Below are 24,767 nucleotides of genomic sequence, written 5' to 3'. Positions count from 1 at the left end.
AAAGCACAAACATGTGAGGCTAAGTTTAAGTTTTCTACTTAACGCACATAACATTTTGTTCGAGACCAAACCGACAACAAATGTCGCTTTGAATTCTGGCAGTAAACTAAAACGGGTTTCAGATCAATTTATAACATGCTGTACAACGAACTCTGCAAACTGAATACTACATTTGGTTGTCTGCATATGACATTTGCTATGTTTACGTCAGTGCTACTTGACCGGCCAACGCACTATTTTCCAGTTCTTGTCTACATGAAATATTGATCAAAACACGCCAATTTTTTAAGAAATCCGCTCTAGGTTATTTGTGGCTTTTGCTAACTTGTAACAATACAACCAAAAGTAACGTTTTACTTGCCTGATGCACAGTTTAAACCCCCCGTGCTGCCCAATGCTACAAAGTACAGACACTCTGCTGAGCGGAAAGAAATAACTTTAGCAGCAAAAACTTGGGTTGAGTAAACTCTGGAAGTTCTATCTTGAAGCAGGCGCTTGAAAACTCTTGACAATATTGACCATAAATCATATATTTGATTGCAATTTGTTTATTGAGTTTGCTTTTAATTTATGTTTATTTTTAATCATCGGATATTGTACGATGTCTATGAATAATGTTGTCACGCATGGTTGCTTGGTCGTGACGTCACTAACCACGTGCGCATCACAATTGTTTCAGGTTGTAAAAATTGGAAAGAAATCTTGTTTTTGTAAAATATAAGCAACATAGGGTTTTGTGTCGTTCGTATGTTATGTTTTGTTAAGAAGGCAACATACTAAACTTGTTCTTGAACAATTTTCGTTTGTTTTAATCTAGATTAGCCTGGCTTAGCTTAATTCGCAGCAAAACTACTAAAAATGGCAGAAACAAGGTGGATGCCTTTGGAGTCAAATCCAGAAGTAATGAACACATTTATCCACAAACTTGGGGTGTCGAAAAAATGGCAGTTCACAGATGTTTATGGTCTTGACCCTGAACTTTTATGTATGGTGCCTCAGCCATGTTGTGCACTAATTCTGCTGTTTCCAGTTTCTGAAAAATATGGCGACTATTGCAAAACTGAAGGTGAAAGGTTGGCCAAGGAGGGACAAAAAGTTAGTCCAGAAGTTTTTTTTATGAAGCAAACTATTAGAAATGCTTGCGGCACCATTGGTGTGATTCATGCTGTAGCCAATAACAAGAATCGGATAGGGATTAAAGATGCTTCGGTGTTTAGTAAATTCTTAACCGACGTCAAAACAATGTCACCAGAAGAGATCGGCAAGCGTTTGGAAAATGACTCTTCTATTAGAGATGTACATAAAACATGTGCAGAGGAGGGACAAACTGAAGCTATTCAAGCTGAAGAAAATGTGGATTTGCATTTTGTTGCATTGGTCCATGTTGATAATAGTTTGTATGAATTGGATGGCAATAAGCCGTTTCCAATAAACCATGGATCAACGTCAAATGACACTTTTCTGGAAGATGCTGCAAAAGTCTGTAGGGAGTTTATGTCAAGAGATGAAAAGGAGCTAAGATTTACGATTGTAGCATTGTCTGAAATGTAGTGCTGTTCATGTATAGTGCAAAAATTGTTTATAATTACACTTGCTTGTCATTCTATGAGTTCAATTATATATTGTCAGCATGTCGTATGCAATTTAACTATCAAATGTAACGTAATAGCTCTTGCTAAATATGCATGTATAAGTTGTAAAATTTTGAAAACATGTTTTTTTTCCACAATGCAAATTGTTAAGTTTTTTTTTGCTTTTTCTTCAGATTTAATGTTTATTGAAATTGTGAGTAGAAGATTAAAATCTGATGGGAAAAATAAAGAAAAAGGTATATAATTTAAACAACAATGTATACTGACATTTGAAACTCAGATAATACATAAAATAAGTTTTGTTGCAGTATGAAGCAGGGGCAGCCACCCAGTATATTTCTCGCAAACAAGCTTGTCGAAAACTACAGCTCTCTCTGGCTGATTTTAGGAGACTTTGTATTTTGAAGGGAATTTATCCACATGAACCTGTTCATAAAAAGAGGGTAAACAATCGTTTTCACATAAACCACATATAATCATTTTTTTAAATTTATTGTATTGTTCATGTTGGTCAGGTAAACAAGGGAAGTACGACCAACAAAACTTTCTACTTTCTCAAAGATATCCAGTTTTTGCTACATGAACCTGTCATCAACAAATTTCGTGAATACAAGGTACTTAATGAACTACATAGTTTTGTTGCACTTGCGCATGTATTACATACTTTTTTTTTTTTTTTTATTTCATTTAGTAAATTTAGTAAATGTTTTTTTGATTTCATTTAGTAAAACTTATTTGATAACAAAGCGAAACTATTATTTTCCAGATTTATGTAAGAAGGTTAAAGAAGGCAGAAGCCAGGTTGGAAAAAGGAATCGCCAACCATATTCGAGAAAACAAACCTACGTACAGAATTGATCACATTGTTCGAGAGAGGTAAAGAAGCTATACTTGTATTTCTATAACTATGACATCTTTAAACGTTGCTGTTTCTATTTCAATATTGTAACATATACAGACACAATGATTTTATTGCAGATATCCAAACTTTATTGATGCAGTTCGGGATTTGGACGATGCTCTCTGCATGTGTTTCCTTTTTGCCACGCTACCCAAATCTGGTCGCTTGCATATCCAAACCATTGACTTGTGCAGAAAGTTAACTGGTAAGATATATGCCATATATAGTCAGCTATAGGCTACATTTCTGGATAAGCATTGTGGTTTGTGCCTGGTTGCACTGACCAAAGTTTTGCACCTTAGATACTGTTATGTGATGAGTGTTGTTTTTTACATTTAAAAACCGAAATTTTATATTTTGCAGTCGAGTTCATGCACTACGTGATTGCAACCAGATCTCTTCGAAAGGTGTTTGTTTCAATAAAAGGTTTCTACTTTCAAGCTGAGGTTATGTCCCAACCCATCACATGGATCATACCACACAGCTTTCCACACAATGTATGTTGTTTTGTTTTGCTTGTGTGAATGCACATATATTATAATATACTATCAAAAGATTAGTTAAAGGTTTTAAATTTTATCTACTGTGCCAAAATATTGACGTCAAATGGGCACTGAAATATTGTGGTGCATCCACACATGAGCTTTCAAAGGAGCCACATAAAAAAAATACCTAAACTTTGGAGATAAAATATGGCTGAAGTTTAAATGTATGACATTAAAAAATCTTCCTTTGGATTTATTCTTAGTTTTGTCTAGTTTTAAAAAAGTTTGCATGCAAAAGTGTTTGTGTTCCATTGAAACTATAGAATCCACAAAATGGTGGTTTTTACTGCTTACTGTAAATTTGGCAGAATATTCTAAATTTCTACATGTCTTATTGCTGTTAAACAAGTTGAGTGAACAATTCTCCAAGAAAAAAATGTGTCAACTGTGTTGGATAAAATTGGAATTAAATTCATTATTTTTTGCTCCAGCATCCAACCGATGTTGATTTTCGAGTGATGTCAACCTTTACCGAATTCTACACTGCCATGCTTGGTTTTGTTCTCTACAAGCTTTACCAGACACAGAACCTGCATTACCCACCAAGAATCCCTCTTCTTTCTAATGTCAATGTCACTCTTAATGATGACAATAAGAAGAGAAAGAGAAAAGAAGAAATCCAAAACCTGTGTGATGAGAATGAAAAAAGCTTGGAGGTTTCTTTTTTAGTCCAACAACCTTTTTATTACTACCAATAGCAGTCCTCAGTTTAGAAGAGTATTAATCAATTCATTTTCAAAGTTCTATTACCCATTTTTTTGAGAACTTCTTGGCTAAATACCCAAGTCCCATGAAACTTAAATAACATTTCTATTTATAGTGATTTGGGTAAAATAGCAACTGTTTAAATTCACTGTTCTCCCTAATGCATTTAATGTTTGGCTTGGTTAAGTGAAACCATTTTCTAACTGTAGAGGGTCTCATCAGTGCAGCAGGTGACAAGAAAAGATAGGCCGTTTTGGCTAGTGTAGTCATTTAGCGGCAATCCAGTTCGTTAGGAGTACCAGGCTAAAATCCTTATAGGTTGAAACAGTGTGCACTGTCTGCAACTAGTAATTTATTGGCTTAAAGTTTTTACTTTTTTAACTGTAAACAGGTTGTTGCATCTCTGAACATGCCCTTGGCTCAATTCCAAGATGCCAATGATCAAGAAGAGGATGCTGCTGCTGATGAAGAAGTGGAAGATCTTCTCAAAGAAGGACTCACAGAGACTCAAGAGGAAGATCAGAAGAAAAGTGAAGATGAAATCAAACAGCGAAAACTTTTCGAAGGATGCAAGATGTTTTTGTCAAGAGAAGTCCCCCGTGAAGCTATGGTGTTTATAATCAGGTACCAAGTGATTTGTTGGGTGAACTGTAGGGATGGGCCGAGCCGAGCCAGAACCCGAGTACTCGGTACCGAGCATCGCTATTTTTGATGCTCGGTGCTCGGCCGAGCAGTTGCACAAACTGACCCGAGCATTAAATTTGCATATTCATGCCCTGCTAACATAGGTAAATAGTGTTCGAAAGGGTGTCTATGAACAAAAACAAAAGATTTTTCAAATGTATTAGATTGTGGAAAAACGTGTACTTCTGAGGCCTGTACAGCTTAATACACCGCTTGTGACGTAAGAGGCCTTGTAGAGCTAAAACGTAGAAAGGGGATTTTTTGTGACGTCATAATGCACCGAGCGTGCTCGGCCGAGCACCGAGCATTAACGTGAGATGCTCGGTGCTCGACCAAACAGAACATTTGCAATTTTGGCACATCCCTAGTGAACTGTATAGTATTTACAACAGATCACCCAAGAGAGAATTTTTTTTAAAGTGTATGTTTTGACAGTTTTCTAGATTTTCCTTGTATATAGAGTGCTACAAAGCAGTGGTAACAATTCAAAACATTTTCATTCCTCCCTAATAGACTACATAGTAGATGCTAAACTATACAAAGATCATTTAAAATTGGGTCTTTTATTAACTTCACAGGTTATATTTCCAGAGCTTAAGTATCTATTTACAAACCACATGTAAAAGATTAAAGTAAATTCCTGCCTTCAAGTTTTTAAATTTTCCTTTAGGAGAAATTCTTCCCCAGTTGGGAACCACTGCTAGAGAGGTTTACGTAGGAAATCAAAATTTCACACTTGATTTTTAAATTTTTGTAGGAGCTTTGGAGGTGAGGTATCATGGGATATAACTGCTGGACTTGGTTCAACATTTTCTATTGACGACGAAAAAATCACACATCAGATTGTTGATAGACCTATGAACGAAAAACCTTACATTTCCAGGTAAGATGTTTTTTTCTGTCTGCAAGTTTTGATCCAAAGGTCTTTACTTAAGTGAGTACTTTGCAAACATAATCATTGACCAACCCCATTACTCACCTTTAATGGGCCTGGCATACTGTGATTTAAATGAGTGTGTCATAGTGATGGGACGATACCAGGTTTTGAAGCGAGTATCGATACCGAGTACGAGTACCACATGTATATGCCTTCGATACCGAGTACGATTACTGAGTACAAGTGTAGTGTTGTACTTAGTTGTATATCACCTGCTAATTTATCTGCCATGGTCGGGGTAAAGGCGTGCACACACACATGCAGAAAAAAGTAATCTCCATACGATAGCGAAAAAAATACGTAACCTGGCGGAACTTTTTCCCAAATTTGTACTGTCCGAAGCATATATTGGCACAAAGTTTTCAGTGTTCTTATAGTGTAAATCGACCTTCGGTACTCGCACGTTGGTATCGAAACCTGAGACAAAATAGTTCGATACCGAGTACGAGTATCGATACCACTGAAATCATTCGATACCGAGTACCAGGTACCCGTCCCATCACTAGTGTGTCATGATCAGTGGTCTGCATGAATGCTTATTATAGTCTGATCCCAGTTATGAATTTATGCCAATCTTAACTGTAATTAATGTATGAACCAAATCAAATGATGCCCCACTTATGGGTTGTAATGTAGGGGTAAGAATAAATGATGCAAGAAAAGGTCTGCAATGTAAAAGTGGCACTCATCATTAATTTGAATTTTTATTCCAATCACTGGTAAAATTTTCTGCCAAATCTAAATGTCACTTCTGAAGATGATTCAGAAGTATTGAAAATGTTGAATTTGTAAGTTACTACTAAACAAAATCCAATCACAGCATATTATTTCCTTTTTTGAGTTTATACTTATGGATTACCAAATTTCCTTTTCTGCAGGTACTATGTTCAGCCCCAATGGATTTTCGACAGCGTAAATGCAAAGATGCAATTACCAGTGAAAGGTTACCTTCCTGGTGATGTCTTGCCTCCCCATCTTTCACCATTTGTGAATGAAGAAAATGGTGCTTATGTCCCTCCTGAGAGGCAGAAGGTGATTGCCTTACAGCGTGGTGAAGACCCAGGTATTGCAATTGTAGAAGACTACTGTTAAAAATTGAGTGTTTGTGAAAAAAAAAATGTAAAAATTGAGTATTTGTAAAAAAACAAAAAAATGTAAAAAAATATTAAATCAGACCAGCATGGACTGGTAAAATTTGAAGTCACTACAAAATTAGTTTTCAACTTTTGTGATTGAACCAACTTTAAATAACAAAGTTGAATAGAGGTAAAGGCATCATTACATTAAGAAAGTTAATACAGGGGTATGTATTGTTATACATATGTGGTAATAGAATCCTGGTGATGCTTAAAGATCTCGAGTTTAATGATTTCTCTGTAGGGATAAATGCTGATGAAGATGAACTTTCTGAAGAAGATGAAAGCGAAGAGGAACAGGAAGAAGAAGATGGTGAAAGTGATGAAGAAAAAGTTAAAGAAAACATAGACGAGGTAGGAATAGTTAAACACATTATATAGCTTGGTAATAGGTGTGTGGAGAATCAAATTAACAAAATTTAAGATGTGGTATTTTCTTCAAAGGAAGATGAGTCTCCTGTTGTTGCGATCACGCCAGGAAAAAAAGATGTGGACAGAAAACTCAACCCTGACCAGGTGGGTGTTGCGTATGTTGTCAACTTTTGATGTAAACGGTTTGATTGCCTAATGACGAATATAACTTCCATAAAGTAGACATCAAAAGCGACATGCTTTATTATTAAAACATTTTGACAAATGCTCATGTCATCTTTAGAGGTATGAGGCTACGTCAGTCACACCCAGTTATAAAGTTTGCATTTCTGAAAATTTGAAGAAGGACCATAAGGTCATGTGTTTTTGGTATAATTTATACGACATTATTCTGTGAACATTTGTCTCCAACTTAAACCAAAACAAGCCTTTATGCTGTCCTAGCACAATTTAAGGCTATTTTACAATATAGGCTGAAAGCCAAAATTCCAAAAACCTTGACTCTACATCTACATTATTAAAAATTTAATCCTACTTTAAAAAGTTACACTCCCCGCTCTGACTATGGAGTCTAACTCCACAACCCTTTGTGCCACATTGGGTTTATTGGGATGTAGCAAAAATGGTGTGGAATCAGTCGAGTAATATGTTTTTCATCAACATGTGGCCAATATTTTACAGATAGCTGCTGAAGAGAAGCGTCTTGCTGTGATGATGATCCCAAAGAAGCAAAGGAGGTTGTATGAGAAGATCAAGTATGGGGAAAGAAGAAAAAAACGAGAGGTAAAGTCTTTTCACCATAAATTTTAAAACTTTCATTAACAACAAAACTGCTAGAGTTTGTACATAAGAATACATCACTTTACAGAGGTTTTAATAACCGCTGTGGTCAGTACATCTTTTGCAGGTTTGTTTTTGGTTGTCCATGTCTAATGTCGTAAATTTTAAGGCATATTTCTTAAAAGATTGATGTCTGTGTTTAGGCTGAACAACTTACACAAAAGAGAAAAGCCATTGATGATGAGAAAAAGGCAACAAGGAAAAAAGAGAAAAGAAGAAAAAGGGCAGCTTAAATTAAATCTGGGCATTGTTGTTCTTTTGCGCAATAAAATCCTAATGTGTACAACAGGTGAATTGCAAATTTTTGAGTCTAGAGCATTTTTCCATTGAGATTTAGTGTTTCTGCAAATCAAGGATAAAAAACAACTGTACATGAACTGCTGCATATACCACAGACAATAATATTTTCTATCCTCACATTTTACCATATAACTATGAGCCTAAATCCAAGCAACTTTTCCCTTACCCACTGCACCTGCCTAATAACTGATGGTTTAACAATGCCCAGGTATTTGGAGCAGTGGTTCTCAACCTCTGGTACACAAGTAGCTTTCTGATATGCTCAATTTAAGTCCGATCATGTTATTTAACAGACCCAACTGATCAGCCCTTGTTTTAGGCAAAACTGGTGTCTTGAGCATTCCTTTGGAATTGCTAACATTACTGGTTTCAGAAGTACATGCTAGCCTAGTCAAGAAGACCAGGCCTGGTTTTTGACCTACCCATCTAAACAGTGTTTAGATCAGTGGTTCTCAACCTTATACTGATCATGTACTACCTGACTTTTTATCACTGCATATCACCGAAACCCTGTTTAAATGGGTAGACCATGAGTTACACTTGACTACACAAGCAAATTAATGAAACCAGCAATTCCTAAAAAACAACCAAGACGCAGTTTCTACACAAAAACAAAGGCTGAGTTGGGTCAGTTGAGCAGCAATTGTTGATCAAACTTGAAGTAAGGAAAGCAGAAAGCTATTCGCATACCACAGGTTAAGATGGTACACAACCATACAAAAAGCCGTCTGGCGGTGCGCTATCAGTATAAGATTCAGAATCACTGTTTTAGGGGTGTGGCCACATAACCGATAAACTTACGACACCAAGGTAACATAGAAAAATATTTTACTTAAAAGGCAAGAGCTCACAGTATCAAAGGTAAAATTAATTCAACAAACAGAAAAAAAAGACCTACGTTCAAATCTCTCGAAAGGAAAAAATCGAGTTGTCGTCAAAAAGCATCATATCAACCAAGATGGCTGGAGTCTAATAAGTTAGTAACATGTGGACTATGCAATACAGCAGCTCTATATGCTTGCAAGCAAAGATAGGATACATAAAATGTGGGTGTTTGGCACAGTGGTTTAAAACATTGCAGAAAAAATACACATGTTACCAAAAGTTTTTGAACTGGCGCGAGGTAGAGTACGATTTTTATGTAAAACTCATTTTAATTGTAGATTGAGTTCTAGCAGTAAATGACTCCTTGATTGCTAAAAGATAGTAAGTTTGGGCTTGAATTTTTTTTTGGCAAAAATGTGTAAAATATAAAACAATATGTAAAACGCTAGCAGAGCTTTATAGAAGAACAAGACAACCGTGTGGGTACAAATCAAAAGTTGCTGCTTCTCATATTGTAGGAAAATCTGGTTGGTACTGCATTTCCCGGTTTTCGCATTGAAGTACGTTTTAATTCGCTGTCTGCAAAACAAAGTAAAACCATCACATATGCTTTGCAAACTATGGATGTTTGTTCCTTGAAAAAGTTAATTTAATCCACAAATGCTGGCTTTACCAAAAAAGCAATCAATGACCAAACACAAGCAGGTACATAAAACACAGACTTAAAGAGCAGATACAAAATCCCCATAAATGTGGAACAAAACTTGTCGAAAGGTGTGTGTAAAAATGTGGCAATGCTTTTTTACATCACTGGCAATTCTGTCAAGCAAACAAATCCACATGCAGTTATCAATAAATTGAGTACTTATACTTACATATTTTTTGCCACTGAACTGGCATACTGGCTACTTCAGATTCCTGAAAGCGATATTTTTTTGCTGTTCGTGCCCTAATGGATGTAGCTTTCGATTTTTGCAGTGAGCCATTCCTTTTTAATCTGCATAACGCAATTTTTACTAGCATCATGCATTACAGTAGACTGCTTTTGCCCAACAATTTTATTCATACTTTTTGGTACTTGAGCTTTTCCATTCTTGAGTTTGCACAGCAGTGATTGGATCATGCAGATGGACAGACTCCATAAAGTCATATTCATCTTGGAAGTGATAACTCTGTGCCACTGCTCGGCTGGTTTTCGGACGCATAGAAGGAGCAGGGACGGTTCGAAACCGAGTTTTTGGTGCCTTGTGTTCCGTGGGGTAATACATATCTTGTAAAACTAGTGTCTGACCTGTGAAAGTAACTTGTTTAGTTTGTGCATCTGGGTATTAATTGTACTTTTATTAATACTTATATTACTATTAATTGTGGTTAATACAGACCCGTTTAGGCCAAAAATTTTGTTCTGATTAGGCGAAGTTCTAGAGTAACCAATGTCGATTAGTTAAAGCCTTACTACATTACAAATTATTTGTACCTCAAGTTTTGTCCGATTCAGATGAAGAATTGGATTTACCTAAACCGGGTTTCAGTGCCGTATTAACCGTTAGGCAAAGTAGACACGTGCCTACAGGTCAGTCAAAAATCCAGGCCACTTTAAAATCAGTAGAATGATTTGGCAACACTGATAATTCTAATTTTTTAGTTGGCAATCCTGATTTTCGGGCCACTTATAAATTGTGCCTACAGGCCAGCAGACCCCTAATCCAGAACTGCTGGGTTTAACCAAAGTCTACTGTACTTTTAAACCAAAATGCCTGTAATTGTTACAGCATGTCAAGAATAACAACAATAAAAACAGAAACGAGAATGCTACAATTGGTTTGGTCTCATACCAAGAATCATTTGTGGAAAACATGCCGACAAACAATGATGTCCTTACCATATATTTTGCAGAGCTGTTCAAGTCGGTCATCCGAGTTGTCAACTTGTGACGCAAAAACCAGTTTGCTACGTCTGGCACGATGCTCTGTTTTTGGTCGCATTTTCTTTGTTTTTCTGATAAACAAAAAATGGTGTTATATAAGGTGTTGCTGCCAGGGATAATATCAACTTTATAAAACTCTTCTGATAATTGTTCTTTTATACTGATGTTTTGATGTCCTATACAGGTCGCCTTCATCAGGGTAATTAACACTGAATGTGCATAGTGCACGATAAATGATGGGAAAAAAGAACTACGCAAGCACGTCACAACACAACGAAAACACTGCACGATAACGAATGATTGCGCCTCTAATCTCAGAACAGGTGCCCGTCGCATGCTGGTGTTTTCTACAGTAAACAACAGTTCTACAATTTTTCACAGAAATAATGTTATCAAATCAAACTTTTATATATATCCTGTTTGCATTACGTTTTTGTTACATATCTGATGTGTTAGTCATTCCACTTACCTAATCTCAGTAGCATGAGGAAATAGTCCACTATCCAAAGATGTTTTGCAGCTTTCGCTATTTCCCGTTCGCTTTTCATGCATTTCCAAACCAGTGGGTGGCGCCAGCTCCTCACTAGAAGAAATTTGGCGAACATGACTTGTGTGTGGACGTTTTTTCTTCGAAACTTTTACGGAAAACTTTGGATCAACCACTGTTTCTGCTTCCTTTGTATTGGTTTCACTTGCAATATCAGATGTGGTAGCTGAGGTTGTATTGACTCTTGTTACTTGATATTTAATTGTATGTGGTTTGGTATTGTTTGATGTTGCAGTTTTATCTCCACTTTTCTTGGTTGTTTCTAAATCTTGGGTGGGTTTACTCGGAAGTATCGTTTTTACTCGTTTTTTGGGTTTTTGTTTTTGCTTGTTGGGATATTTTGCTTTGTAGTACCTGTCAAAAAATGTTATAATGTTGTTTAAAAGAATAAATATCTTTAGGTTTTTAAGGAATGGTGTACTAAATTGTACACATGGGCATTTCAGAATAGGATAATATTCCCAAATTATTCAAAAAAGTTAACTTAGACACCAAATACCAACTCCGATACTGTTTTTTTTAACATAAAGTTTTAGAACACTAAATACGGATCTGTTCATAAGTTTAATGATGGAAATAACGGCCCAAATAGACGTAAATGCAACATGCTTTGTTGTTCAAACATTTCGGAAGTTTTAATGCCACAATTTTTACAAAATGAAAACATATGAAGAGGTAATAACATTTAACATGATACAAAACAGATTCCATTATCTGCTTTAAATTGCCCTGTGTCCTACTGTAAACACAAAGTTATGCTGTCCGTGATCACACAATATATAGCAAAAGAAATGGTTAAAGTAACCCACAGAAACAGTGCCCAATTGTCATTAGTTTTATTGTATTTTTCGACAACTCAGGACACTCCCCGGGACGAATCCCAATCAGGTTTTGTATATCGCGCCAAGTTCTGATTCATTAGTTTTAATTCACCTTCGAGACACAGTAGTAACACTAGTGTACAATTTACCTCCTCCATGCATGTTGAATGGTTGTTGCAGCTGCATTTGCCCTTTTAAATGCATATTTACGATTCTTTTGTAGCGTTGAGAGTGCCTTTCGTTCACCAGGGGACAATAGCATCAAACTTTCAATGTATTCCGACAGTGACAGTTCACTACACAACAAATAAACAATATTGTACCATTTTGACAATTTTTTTGGGCTCAATTCTACTTTATTATCATTGACATTCATTTGAAATTTTGGCAGTACAAATATCTGCCTGATTTGCAAGACAAAACTTGTAAGACAAATACCTTTTGGGATCCAATTCCAAAGTTGGCATAGCAATTGCTGAGTCATGCAATGATAAAGCTGGCTCTGCTGAGTCACCTTTGTAAGCCAAACCAGATACACTTTGCATCCTAATTTCCTCATTGTCTCCTAAACCCAAGTTTTGCATAGTGCTCAAAGTAGGATCAGCGTTTTCTGTTTTTTGTTTGCGTTTCTTTTTGTGATCTTTTCGCTTGGTTTGTTTTTGCTCCAAATTTACTGGCTTTTTAGCCTTGAGGTTTTCGTCACCATTTTGCTCAATTTTTTCCTCAGATACCAATGGTGGGGATTCCTGTGCATCATCTGGCATGGCTTGTTTACCAGTAAATTCTGTGTTAACATTTGTAGCATGACTTTGCACAGGTGATTCTACATTTTGGCAAGCAACTTTGATTTCTTTTAAATGCAATTCATTGTCTTGGTGTTCGGGAGCATTTTCTGATTTTTCCAGCGCCTGTGATGTTTGTGGTAACAACTCAGTGGCAGCATCTAGTGGCAGAGTGACTTTTTGTTTGCGCTTCTTTTTACGTGGCTTTTTCTGTGGAACTTTTTCTTCTGCAGCCTCTTTTGCACTGGTGTCAGTTTTGCTCTGAAGTGCTGGCGTTGTTTCAGGTTCAGGTCTGACTTCAGACTGGTCAATCTGAAAAGACATTTTTTTGTTTGATTTAAACATACTATAGATGTTAAAAATAGTTTTGATACTTAAAAATGCTTGTGTAAGTTCAAACTTGATAAACAATGATTGGAAGAATGTTTTGCTGATTTTTTAGCAATAGCATTGTAATACAATTGTTAAGTGTCATTTGTTCTTTTAGAATGTAAGAGGCATTGGTAGCATGGTATTTAGCAATGACTAAAGCGCCATGGAATAGCCTAAAAAACATGTGGACGTCTGGAATAAAGCTGGTAAGTTAAAACAGAATCCAGCTGCAAAGAAGACTTGGTCATAAATCTATTTAATTGTTCATCATAGGCAATTTAGTGAAATGTTTTGCGATACTGGCTGCTTTTACCAAGCTGGTAAGGGGGTGACACAGAAAAAATGTTTGGGAAAAACTGGTTTGGATTATTATTACCTTAACATCAGGTGAGGTTCTGGAGATGGCTGGTGATGTGCTATCCTCTTTAGCACTATTCATAGGGCTTGTTTGTCCATTTTCTTTCAGTTGTTGAACCTCCACCTCTTTGTTCAGTAAATCACATGTTTGTGTTGTTTCATTTGGTGACAAATGTCCGTCGGTTATAAGCATATCATCTGATGACGGCTCAGCGCTAACAGTAGGCATTTGTTGCACCTCTGGTGGCACATACTTACTGTCTGTTATTGATGGTTCCCTGTCTAGTAAGGAAACAGAATCTTTGGTTGATTCGACTTCTGGTGTTGGTGGTTCATTTTCTACTAACAAAACAGGGTCTTTGGTTGATTCAACTACTATTATTGCTGGTGTCTCTTCAGGTATTGAAACAGGGTCTTTGCTTGATTCGACCTGATCTTTATCTATTTTTGCATCTACTTCTTCTTCGTGGTGAGTTACTGCTGGCAAACTTTCAATATTTTCTTGGTCTTGGTTTTCAGTGTCTGAAATTGCGGCATCTTTTTCTTCATTAGTTTCTGCATTATTATCTGGAGGTGGCGTTGATGGTGGATACTTTTGAATTTTGATTTCTGGGACGACGAAAACTGTTGGATCCTCATTTTGTTGTCCATGCGCAAATGCTGATTCAGAAGAATGGTCGCTAGAATCTGAAACATGGAAGTACTTATACTGTATATTCTAATTTTAAATGCCATTTAGCATATTTCTTGCTTTTCTCAAGGTGGGCTCAGTTAATTAGGACCCATTGGTACCCAAAAATGGTCTGGATTAAGTGAAGATTCGGATTAACCAATGTCAAATAGTTAAAGCCTTACCACATTACAAATCATTCGTACCTCAAGTTTTGTCTGACATAGGCAAAAATCTGTGTTAACTGAATCCGGTTTAACACAGTTTGAATGCATTTCACTTAGATTATAACTAGTCATAAGGGTTTTGCAAAAAACACAGTTTTATCTACATGTATCTAATACAAAGTTTCTTTATATCTACACACAGTAATTATGCATTTTAGTTTATATGCAAAAGCCTTGCCGAAAATATTGTAGAAAAACAACACATTTGGGTTCTGTTACATATATGTACCTGATGTCGATGGGTTCAATGTATCTGGTTCATTCTTTTCAATAAAATTTGTGGTTGATTTGATAGTTCTTGCTTCAAACAAGTTTTCCTCCGACTGATCCTGTCTGGAACCGTCACCTGAATACAGACTGTCTGCAAACGCTGAGTCGGCATTAGGTGATTTTGGAACTATTTCTTCAGAAACTCCATTAAGATGTTCCAAAATTTCAGCATTGTTAGGCCTTCGTTTTCCTCTATAGAACATGTAAAATATATGTTATAAATAAGTTCCTAATACAGTAAAGTAGTAAATAAAACATGCACTTACTTTTTATTTCTAAGCATTTCATGTTTCATCAGCAGATTTTTCCTTCTTAGAAAGTTTTTGCGAACCTATAAAACGCATAAAAAAATTCATTACAACTATTTTACGTTGTTTAAAATGACAGTTATATTTATTTATGAAAAACAATAAACATTTTGTAGAACACCATATTCAACTCTGATATTCTATGACGAATATAACTGCCCAAATGGACCTAAAAAGCGACATGCTTTATCATTCAACTGTTTCGGCAAATGCTCATCCCACCATCAGTAATATAATGACATCAGACATCAGTCATACTTGTTTACATACCATTTTATGTCTATTTGGAATATATATTATATAGACAGTATGTTACCCGAAAACCTTTGAAACAGGCTTGAATTCTTGCAGCTGCAATATCTCTAATTGTTTCAGATGACAATGCACCTGTCAACAAAACATAAAGTATAAGCTTTTTTTATAATCAAAATGCATTAAGTTTATGGGTTTTGGATGTAATTCCAACAGGTCTGGATAACCTAAAAAGCACTGTAAGGGGGATGGGTCTATTTCATTTTGTAATTCCATCATTGCATTGGAAACATAATGATCGCACAGTTGAATATGTATACACCAGGATCAAACTGGATATTTGAAACACTAAAAATTGTTCTTTGTCTTACTCTAAATACACTTTAAATGTTTCACTTGCATGCGCAATGATACTGGCCACATTGAGCTGTAGTTGTTTGCAATCAACTTACCTTGTTCAATTAAATACTGAGCCACCTCATCCCTTTCATTTAGCAAGGCATGGTCGAGGGGAGTTAATCTTTCCTCAGTGAACTCCATAAGATTGGGAAACGCTGAGCATTGGAAAAGGAGTTTTGTGGCATCCAACTGGCCCGACTGTGCAGCCCAATGCAAAGCAGACAATCCCTGTGGTAGTAAGAAAAAACAGAATGATTAAGACTTTTCAGAAGGTTTTGACCAGTTTGTGCATGTTTGGTTTAAGTGTTTTTCTTTATTTATGTGATGGCTTCATACATTAATGCTCACTCAGTGCATTGTGACATCACAAACATTCGAAATTTTACGCTTGTTTGTAGCTTTCCCAGGAGACTTACATCACCAGAGGTGTATTAATCTGTTCAGCCCACAGAAGTGTGCATTTTTCCACTATCTAACGCATTTTTAAATCATTTGTTTTTGGATACCATTTCAATCACTAGTTTCGTATGTTATAAATATGCAGATTTAATGCTTGCACCAGTTTGTGCAACTGCTCATCCAAGCACCGGGCATAAAAAACAGTGATGATAGGTACCGAGTATTTGGGTTCTGACTCGGATGAGCCATTGCGGTCAAACGAATCAGTTAACTTTGTACCTCTTTGTCTTGTAGATCCACATTTGCTCGATTTTCGAGTAACAAATTCATACAGTTGATGAACCCACCAAATGCTGCACAGTGAAGAGGTGACCTCTGGTATGAGTCACGAAGGTCAGGGTCAAGACCTTAACAATAAAAATTAAACCTCAAAATTTGGACAATAAAAAGGGAAAAGCATCAAGCCAATAAATGATAAGCTGCAGACAGTGCACACTGTTTTCGACCTATAAAGTCTCATCAGTGCAGCTGAGGATGAGAAATCAGCCGTATTGGCTAGTGTAGCCATCCAACAGCACTCCAGTTTGTTGGGAGTAACAGGCCAAAAAAGCTATACCTCACCTATTCTGTACGATGCCAGAACTGGGCATAAACCAGAGAGTAAACTGGCTCCCAATAAACTGGAGTGCCATTGGATAGCCAATACAGCCTATCTCTTGTCAGCACCTCTTGCAGAGAAAAAACGTACTGCACAGAGATCATACATAAAGCACTATAACCACCAACGCAGACAATTTAACATCATTGTTATTTAACATCAGTGTTATTGGTATGGGGCTACCTTTCTTGATTAGTAGATCACAAACTTCAGCATGTCCACCAAGAGCTGCCCAGTGCAGCGGAGATCTTTCCTCGTTATCGGTGAGTCTGATGCTTGCATTGTAATCCAAAAGATGCTTTACAACATTAAGGTGACCCTGAAATAGAGTTAAATTGAAAACATAATAATAAATACCTATATATTTTATATAAGCTGTTGCTGCCAGGCATAACATCAACTTTATAAAGCTCTCCTGGCAATTGTATTTTTATACCGACATTTCGACGTCCCATACAGGTCGCCTTCATCAAGGTAAATAATAGTGATGCACCAAACCCGCCCGAAAAAGTTTGGGCCGAAACCGAATATAATTTCGGCTGAACCTAAACTCATCGTTTCTACGGATATTTTCAACTGAACCTTGTGTTGTTGATGCGAGTGAATTGAATTATGACAAATCAAAATCACTTTCACAATGCAAAAGCTTTACTAAACTTGTAATATTTTGCAGACAACGTGGCTCGTATTTTATAGATACAACAATTAGTTAATTTATGATGTTTCCTATCGGCGAAGATGATAGTTTAGGCATTAATTCCATGCAATGAAAAAGTTTGGTTTCAGCCGAATTTTCAAAAAAGTTCAGGCCGAAACTGAAACATTGAAAAACAGCTTATTGGGCTGAAACGTTTCGGCCGAATCCGCTGTTTTCCAAAGTTTCGGTTTCGGCCCGAACTTTTTCAAAAATTCGGCCGAAACCGAACTTTTTTATTGCATTGAATTTAGGCCTTAAATTTCATTTTCGCCCATACGAAACATCAGGAAATAACTGTTTGTTGTATCCATAAAATACGAGCCACGTTGTCTGCAAAATATTAGATGTTTACTAAAGCTTATACATTGTGAAAGTGATTTTAGTTTGTCAAAATTGAGTTCTCTCGCATCAACAAAGCAAGGTTTAGTTGAAAACATCCATAAGAAAGGGGATTTTAACTTCGGCCTGATTCGGCCTCATGGCCGAATATTCGGTTTCGGCCCGAACCTTTTTAGTCGGGTTCGGTGCATCACTAGTAAATACCACTCAATGCGCATAGTACAGTGCTTGATAAACAAAGGGAAAAATGCCTTAATTAAAGTTTATTTTTCAGGCTTTTGGTAATTAATTGTGATCTTTGTTTGTGTTTTGAAACAAAGCCAGTTTGATGAATGTGTATGTCCATGCATTGTGGCCAATAATGTAAGAATAACGCAAACTTTGTCCACTAGTAAACAATATAACAAGGTTATGCTCAATATATTCCCAGAACATATAACACATTTTTAAAAGTATGAAGTCTTTAATTACACAAACCAGGATGCTGTTACTATGTAATGGAATTCAACAAGCATTATTATCACGCCTTTGATTCATTAAACCCATTCATATGAATTTTATCAATGGACCCTTGACGTGAATTGGTTTGCACTTAACAAAAGCCAAATCACCCATTGTAATAATGAAGTGGCTTGATTTGATCAAATGAGCGATAATGCCCACAATGAACAAAAGAGCCACACAGTCACGCTATGAATGAAACTTTTTATAGTTTTACAAATAAAGCCTCCAGGACATTTAAAAGTCTACAGTAGCATGTATATGTACTGATTTTGGTCTGATAATGAATGTTAATGTATACATGTCATATTGTGAAGTGCATTTCAGCAATTATATAACATAAACTTATATGAATGGAACCACTAAATCTTTACAAATGATGCCTCTAGGTTATTTAAACAATCCCACAGTAGCATGTAAAGAAACTGATGGTGCCCTGATAATGATTTTGAAATACATATTTTAGTCAATAAACAGCATCTACACAATTTTATGATGTTGTTCAAAGCAATGATTTTTTGTGTTTCACCTACTTTCTAGAAATCATAAACCGTCTTGGAAAAATAGTGTTTGCAAACACAAAAATGAAAAACAACCAATTTCGCAAAATTTGGATTCAAATAAATATACTGCACTGCAACATGGCTATTCTGTTACATAGGCTTGAACCTAGATGAAAAGTATTATGTTACAATAATGCGTATGCTGTAAATAAAGCAACATTTTTTTTCTATTACTGACCAACCAGAACACAGGGACTTTATTTGACAACAATGCCAATTGCAACAAATACTTTCTTTCATGAGATGAGTGACATTAATTACATGTACATACCTTTTCGCATGCGCCAAACAGTGCTGTGTGTCTCATGTTGTTTTGTAGGTCATGTCGTCCCCCGTTTCTTAGCAACAGCTCTGCCGAATGGGCATGACCATTCCATGCTGCCATGTGCAATGCTGAAAAAGTGAGTGTAAATCATGTGCTATTCGAAAACACTGAAGATTGATGTTTTTGGTGGAAGTAGGCATAATTTTTCTGTATATTGAATAGAAAAACTAGTGTGAAAAATTATGAGATGTGAGTGGAAATTTTCATATAAAATAGACTGTATTATGGGAATGGTCACATATCGTGAAAGTTTATTACACTAACAAGTAAATTGAATGCTAAATCACATAATATACACCAATAAACAGATAACAATTTGCTAATGAAGCCAGTACTAAGCATGTGATAAATCGTTAGGATTGTTTTAATAGTTTTGTTTTACCTGTGTTACTTTTATTATCAGTTCGATTGATGTCAACTGCTTGTTTTAATTTGCTGTTTTCATGAACTGCTTTGCTGGTGGTTTTAAGGAATTCTAACAAAAGAAAAACAGGCTTTAAAAAGTGAAGACATATCATATCATACTTTTCTGTTTTTTTCTGTAAGCTACAGAAGAAATAAATATATCGTGGATCCCACAACACTTTCACCAGTTTGAAACTTCAATTGGCCAACAAGGTGTTGAAAACCAAACGGAAATCACAAATCTAAATATAGCCAAGGACACTCTACAGTGGTTTTGGTAACACAACACCAAGGTCTGTTAAAAATCCCCTAAACACCTGAAGAGGTCCTTGAAGATTATGTTCATATTCATGCCCACGGGCTTACCTAGGGTATCGTCGGTAAACTTTTTCTCCAAATTGGCAGAAGGGTTTTGTAAGGCCAATAGAGTTTGTATGACATCCGTCGCTCCTTTGCCTGCTGCCCACATAAGAGCCGAACGGCCTTCAATGTCGGCCTGCTCCAGTATGTTGACGTCGTGTTCTATCATCTTAAGAATGACGTCCTGACAAAAACAACAATAGAGATCAAAGGGGGTCGTGTGTTGTGACAGCGTTTGGTGACCACTGGTAGAATTGCTTTGTTACAAAAAAAGCATCAATCCTTGGTAGTTTCATGATATCTTACTAAAAAAACAGTACACCTTATCAAAAGCTCACATGTCTTGCTTTTAGTAGCCAGATTGGCATAAAATTATCCTTTTCGATCAGTACAAAAATACTGAACTATTAAAAGTTTGATATATATATGTATTACAAATGTACCAACAAACACATATAATCAACTTACTGAATGATTGTTAAGCGCAGCATATAGTAGTGGTGTAGCACCATTGCTGTCTGTAATAGAGTTTTTCGCTCCAACAGATAACAATGACTTCACTATTTGGGTGTTACCTAAAAAACGGGATTTCTATTTAAATTTATTCTATCCTAAAAATTTCATTATAAGATATCTGTTTTTTTAATCCATGCACAACATAACAAAACGTTGAGTGACCTTACCAACATTGTATAACAAACAGGAAAAACACAGCTGCAGAAAGCTTAGGAAATATATACAGCTATAGAAACATGTATACACAACTCTTTTTGTTAGGAAAAGCAGTCTCTATCATCATATTAAACTTTAGAAAATAAATCCTTTTAATGTATGCTGTATGCAAAGTGTAGTTTGGGAGCTTATACCCTATAAAATGATGGCTATACTTCACACTACTGTAACATATACAGTAAACCTATGTTTATCTGTTCCCGTTTGGCCCTCCAAAAAATCCGAATTGGGTGAAGATCCTGTTTAACTGATGTCGATTAGTTAAAACCTTACCAGATTAAAAATTATTTGTGCCTTAAGTTTTGTCTGATTTAGGCAAAGATCCGTTTTAACTGTACATTGCAAACTAAAAACTAGAGTTTAGGTGTTAACTAAAATTCACCAAGTTGTGCAGCCCAGTGCAACGGGGTCCTAAACGAATTGTCCAATCTATCCACCTCGCAGGTTTCAGGCTCAAACTTCAGTAAATAATCCACAGCAGCGACATTTTCGTGAGCCACAGCAAAGTGAAGCGCCGTTCTGCCATCGTAATCTTGCCAATTTAAAACACTGGAAGCATATTCCTGCAAAATATGTACATGTAAATGAGCTGTAAATATTACAATCCTAAATGAAGGAACAGTCTACAAAAAATGTTGCAGCAAAATCAAAGCATCAATATTAACATATACCTGTCTGTGTGTATGTCTCCATTAGCAAGCTTTTAAAAAATGTAGCAATTAAAAGTTAAAATTTAAAAACAACCTCAAGAACAGAGTACAAAATCACATTTATTTTTTGAGTTGTTTTCTGTTAGCTCTGCTGCATTATAAATATAAAATCACGTAAAAAGTAAAATTAAAAATTTCGAAAACATACAAGTATGACTTTTATTGTGGCCACTGCTGAATTATCATGTGTGTTTGCTGCCCAATGTAGAGGTGTTTTGCCTTCAGCGTCAGGCATTGCAATGTTACTGTCGTGTTTAATCAGCTGCTTCACATAATCAGCATTGTTGAAAGCAGCACTCCAGTGCAACGCTGTTCTCTGCAAAACAAGCCAACACTATGTAAATGTATGCTGTAGCCTGTAGTAACTAAACATGGCCAATATCAAGCCAACATTTTAGCATTCTGCAACAGGTGCTGTATTTTGTCATGCTTAATTTTGAGGTACATCTCTTAATATTGGGTTGCAGATTGTGGGGTGTATTATGTCCAACACTCCTAAGATTTTATAATTTACAATTATTTGGTTTTCAGGAATATCATTTGGGTTTTTAGGGTAAAAAATCAACAACTACTTTTCAATGCAATCTTCTTGTCTCGGTTTTAAACAAGATTCTTACATTTTGACTGTCTGTTACATCTACCATCCCTGGTGTAAGCCGTTTCAGTAAGAAGTCCAGACATCTTGCATGTCGATTTCTGGTTGTTAAATGCAATGGTGTTTGACCATCATTATCCTTAATTTCAATGTTGCCACCTCGATCATGTAGCAACTCCAAAAACTTGTAGCTTGCCTAGGGAACAATGCAAAAAAAAAGACATTAGTTACAGTGTGTACACACAACACAAAGAAGGAACATGCTCCTTTTATGTCTATTTGTTCCATTATATTTGTCATAAAATTAAAACTTATAAACAGATCTAGACATGGGCCAAAACTGCAAATGTTGTAGTTGCTCAGTGCATTGTGATGTCACAAACATTCCCAATTTCGGGCTAGTTTTGTAGCTTTTCAAGGTCCCTTACATGAACCAGCGATGTATTAAGCTGTTCAGGCCCCAGTTTTTTCACCAAAATTTTTGTTCTTGGATACCGTTTTGAACACTAGTTTCGCATGTTAGATGGACATGAATTTGCAAATCACTTTTGGAAGTTCACAGAGGCGTATACTTTAGGCAGTTAATAGGGCTGCAAAGTTACCTTATGTGCAGCTAGATGTAAAGCACTTCGGCCCGCTTTGTCAACCTGGTCTAACTTGCATTTCATTTTCAGCAGAAGTTTTGCGCATTCAAGTCTATCAGCCAGTACACAGTACATGAGTGCAGTGCGTCCAAAGTTATCTGGCGCTTCCAGCAAATCAGGGTTGGCTGGAAAAAGAAAGGCAATGACAGCTTTATAACATGAAAAAAATGTGTATGATAACATACCTGTCAGTAACTTCTTAACTTCTGATTTTTCACCCCTAATAATTGCTGCATATAGTGACATCAAACGATTTACTTTGTTTTCATCAGGAGGATCTGAGTTGGTCTAAAGTGTTTTTTTTACATTTTAGGTCATATAAAGGTATGACAAACCGATGGGAATCAAGTATGTACTTACTGAAGGTGTATGGTTTTGGTTTGCAGAAATGCTGTAGTTGTTTGTGCTGTTATTTGTGTTAAACTGCACATGTGCAGAGGAATGGGGTGGGTCATTGCTAATGATGTCTGGTTGTAGTCGAACGGCTGCAGTAGCAGACATATCTATGGGATCTAAAGGCACAAATACATTAGTGTATGATCAGTTTTAACACACAATAAGTGACACATAAGATTATTTAGTTTATATAATACAACATTGAAACAAACATAAAAAAGTAAAGTTTAAATCGGTATGGTGAAACTTCTACAAGAAGGGAAAAAACGTTGAAGGGTCCAGTGATTCACCAATGTTGAATGTAATACAGCTAGTGGTAATATTCCAGCTCTATTTACCCGTTTGTGCATATCCTTGGTTATTAGAAACTTGTGCAGGCCTTAAGAAGTTCTGTTCAGTGGAGGCAATTGGTGCTTCCTGAAAAGAGATTGAAAATTTAGGCATAGCAGAACAAAATAAATCCTGGCAATAAAGCTTGCATACATAATATGTTTCCAAAATATATCCGTTTTATGCTGTGTACAGATATGTTGCACAGACATATGTATGCTTGTATTTCAAAGAAAAGGTAGCATTTTTTACCAGAGATACAGACCAAACCAGTCAATCACATAACGGTAAATCGCATAATCCATTTTATTGCATATGGATGGTAAATACCAACTGTAGCAATTAGGAAAAACATTGGAAACACAATACTGTAGAATAGAATCATGGCAATCTCTAAACAAGGTTTAAAACCAGATACAATGAAATATTAAATTGTGAGGTAAAAAGACATTTGGTTTAACGATAATATGAAAACGCTTTTGGTTAGATTCGTTGGTTTAAGGAGCAAGTTTTATGATGTATTGGCTTTTTCTATGGCATTATTTGTTCCTAAACAACTGATTTAACAACACTCGAAAAGTCCAACAAAAATCAAAACAAACACTCTATTGGAAACCCAAAAATTCTATTATTTTCTGTTTACCAATGATTGGAACTTTTACAAATTAGATAAGTAACAAATCATACCACAAACAGTTTTGTTTCGCTGTCGTGATATCCATTAGTCGCAGAAATTGCACCAGAACGTCGTAGTCCAGAAGAGCTGCGGCCCGACGAATTAGCTACGGTTTCTGCGTTTGCTGCGGTGTCGTCTAAAACTGTTACATTTGTCTTTCTTAGCTTCCTGAAAAAATTCATCAGCGCTTCGTTGCCTTGGAACGCTTAAAGTGTTTTGTTTGCGCAAAGTAAAGCGCACGCTCGAGAAATCCACAATCACATACTTCACTTGACAATGGAAACTGAAATGTTGAATCGCAAAGAAAACAAACTATTTTACCTTTTGACCCTCGGTAAAATTATCCTCACCCACAGAGTCTTTTATTCGCTGTAGTGGGGATTCTCTCAATTTGAGCCGTGTTAAGAAAGCATGCAGGCATAATTTGTTAAATATTAATGCATACCCAGGAATAAATGGAAACCATTGCCCTAATAAAATCAACAGACAACTACCTTAATTTTAGTGGCTATGCTTATCAAACATGTCATATAAAGTTGTGAACTTTTCAAAGCTTTCTAGCTAATACAAAATATTCTTCGAACACCAACATTGCATAGTTTAGCGATGAAACCTTTTGTTTCACCCAAAGTACAGTAGAGAAATCATGTATTTGCCAGCTCTGTTTA

The 24,767-nt window shown here is 36.1% G+C and overlaps 3 protein-coding genes across 3 annotated transcripts; 2 read left to right on the top strand and 1 right to left on the bottom strand.

The window, feature by feature from the left end:
* Window positions 1–785: 785 nt before the first annotated feature.
* LOC145233443 (ubiquitin carboxyl-terminal hydrolase isozyme L3-like) lies at window positions 786–1,766 on the top strand. The gene has a single exon (XM_080098170.1). It carries the CDS (start codon window positions 859–861, stop codon window positions 1,549–1,551), a length of 693 nt encoding a protein of 230 aa, XP_079954296.1. The 5' UTR covers window positions 786–858; the 3' UTR covers window positions 1,552–1,766.
* Window positions 1,738–7,998, top strand: LOC145233442 (pescadillo homolog). Its single transcript, XM_080098169.1, has 14 exons — window positions 1,738–1,828; window positions 1,901–2,035; window positions 2,108–2,206; window positions 2,359–2,468; window positions 2,571–2,698; window positions 2,857–2,990; window positions 3,470–3,694; window positions 4,135–4,367; window positions 5,185–5,310; window positions 6,243–6,427; window positions 6,745–6,854; window positions 6,945–7,016; window positions 7,554–7,655; window positions 7,856–7,998. The coding sequence occupies exons 1-14, from the start codon at window positions 1,808–1,810 to the stop codon at window positions 7,943–7,945; spliced, it is 1,770 nt and encodes a 589-aa protein (XP_079954295.1). The 5' UTR covers window positions 1,738–1,807; the 3' UTR covers window positions 7,946–7,998.
* Window positions 7,999–8,823: 825 nt separating this feature from the next.
* Window positions 8,824–24,411, bottom strand: LOC145232204 (uncharacterized). The gene is made up of 26 exons (XM_080096746.1): window positions 24,111–24,411; window positions 23,432–23,510; window positions 23,058–23,209; window positions 22,883–22,985; window positions 22,656–22,822; window positions 22,076–22,249; window positions 21,607–21,774; window positions 21,131–21,311; window positions 20,485–20,591; window positions 20,023–20,200; window positions 19,634–19,726; window positions 19,198–19,319; window positions 17,010–17,145; window positions 16,448–16,575; window positions 15,823–15,997; window positions 15,435–15,505; window positions 15,077–15,141; window positions 14,770–15,002; window positions 13,663–14,330; window positions 12,571–13,226; window positions 12,282–12,428; window positions 11,234–11,665; window positions 10,720–10,835; window positions 9,906–10,128; window positions 9,713–9,834; window positions 8,824–9,416 (listed from the first exon to the last, which is right to left on the bottom strand). The coding sequence occupies exons 1-26, from the start codon at window positions 24,279–24,281 to the stop codon at window positions 9,328–9,330; spliced, it is 4,956 nt and encodes a 1,651-aa protein (XP_079952872.1). The 5' UTR covers window positions 24,282–24,411; the 3' UTR covers window positions 8,824–9,327.
* Between the last annotated feature and the right edge of the window lie 356 nt (window positions 24,412–24,767).

This window comes from Phallusia mammillata, chromosome 6 (assembly GCF_965637545.1).
Source record: "Phallusia mammillata chromosome 6, kaPhaMamm4.hap1.1, whole genome shotgun sequence".
NCBI lineage: Eukaryota > Metazoa > Chordata > Ascidiacea > Phlebobranchia > Ascidiidae > Phallusia > Phallusia mammillata.
The sequence above is the reverse complement of the archived record's forward strand: the minus strand, read 5'-3'. Positions and strand labels throughout refer to the sequence as shown.

Excerpts from the sequence above, each read along its gene's own strand:
- LOC145233443 (XM_080098170.1), top strand. The coding sequence starts at position 859 with ATGGCAGAAACAAGGTGGATGCCTTTGGAGTCAAATCCAGAAGTAATG.
- LOC145232204 (XM_080096746.1), bottom strand. The coding sequence starts at position 24,281 with ATGAATTTTTTCAGGAAGCTAAGAAAGACAAATGTAACAGTTTTAGAC. Across the intron at positions 23,210-23,431 it reads CCAAGGATATGCACAAACGG|ATCCCATAGATATGTCTGCT; the intron begins GTAAATAGAGCT and ends TTGTGCCTTTAG. Across the intron at positions 14,331-14,769 it reads ATTGAACCCATCGACATCAG|ATTCTAGCGACCATTCTTCT; the intron begins GTACATATATGT and ends TCCATGTTTCAG.
- LOC145233442 (XM_080098169.1), top strand. The coding sequence starts at position 1,808 with ATGGGAAAAATAAAGAAAAAG. Across the intron at positions 1,829-1,900 it reads TGGGAAAAATAAAGAAAAAG|TATGAAGCAGGGGCAGCCAC; the intron begins GTATATAATTTA and ends GTTTTGTTGCAG. Across the intron at positions 6,855-6,944 it reads TTAAAGAAAACATAGACGAG|GAAGATGAGTCTCCTGTTGT; the intron begins GTAGGAATAGTT and ends TTTTCTTCAAAG.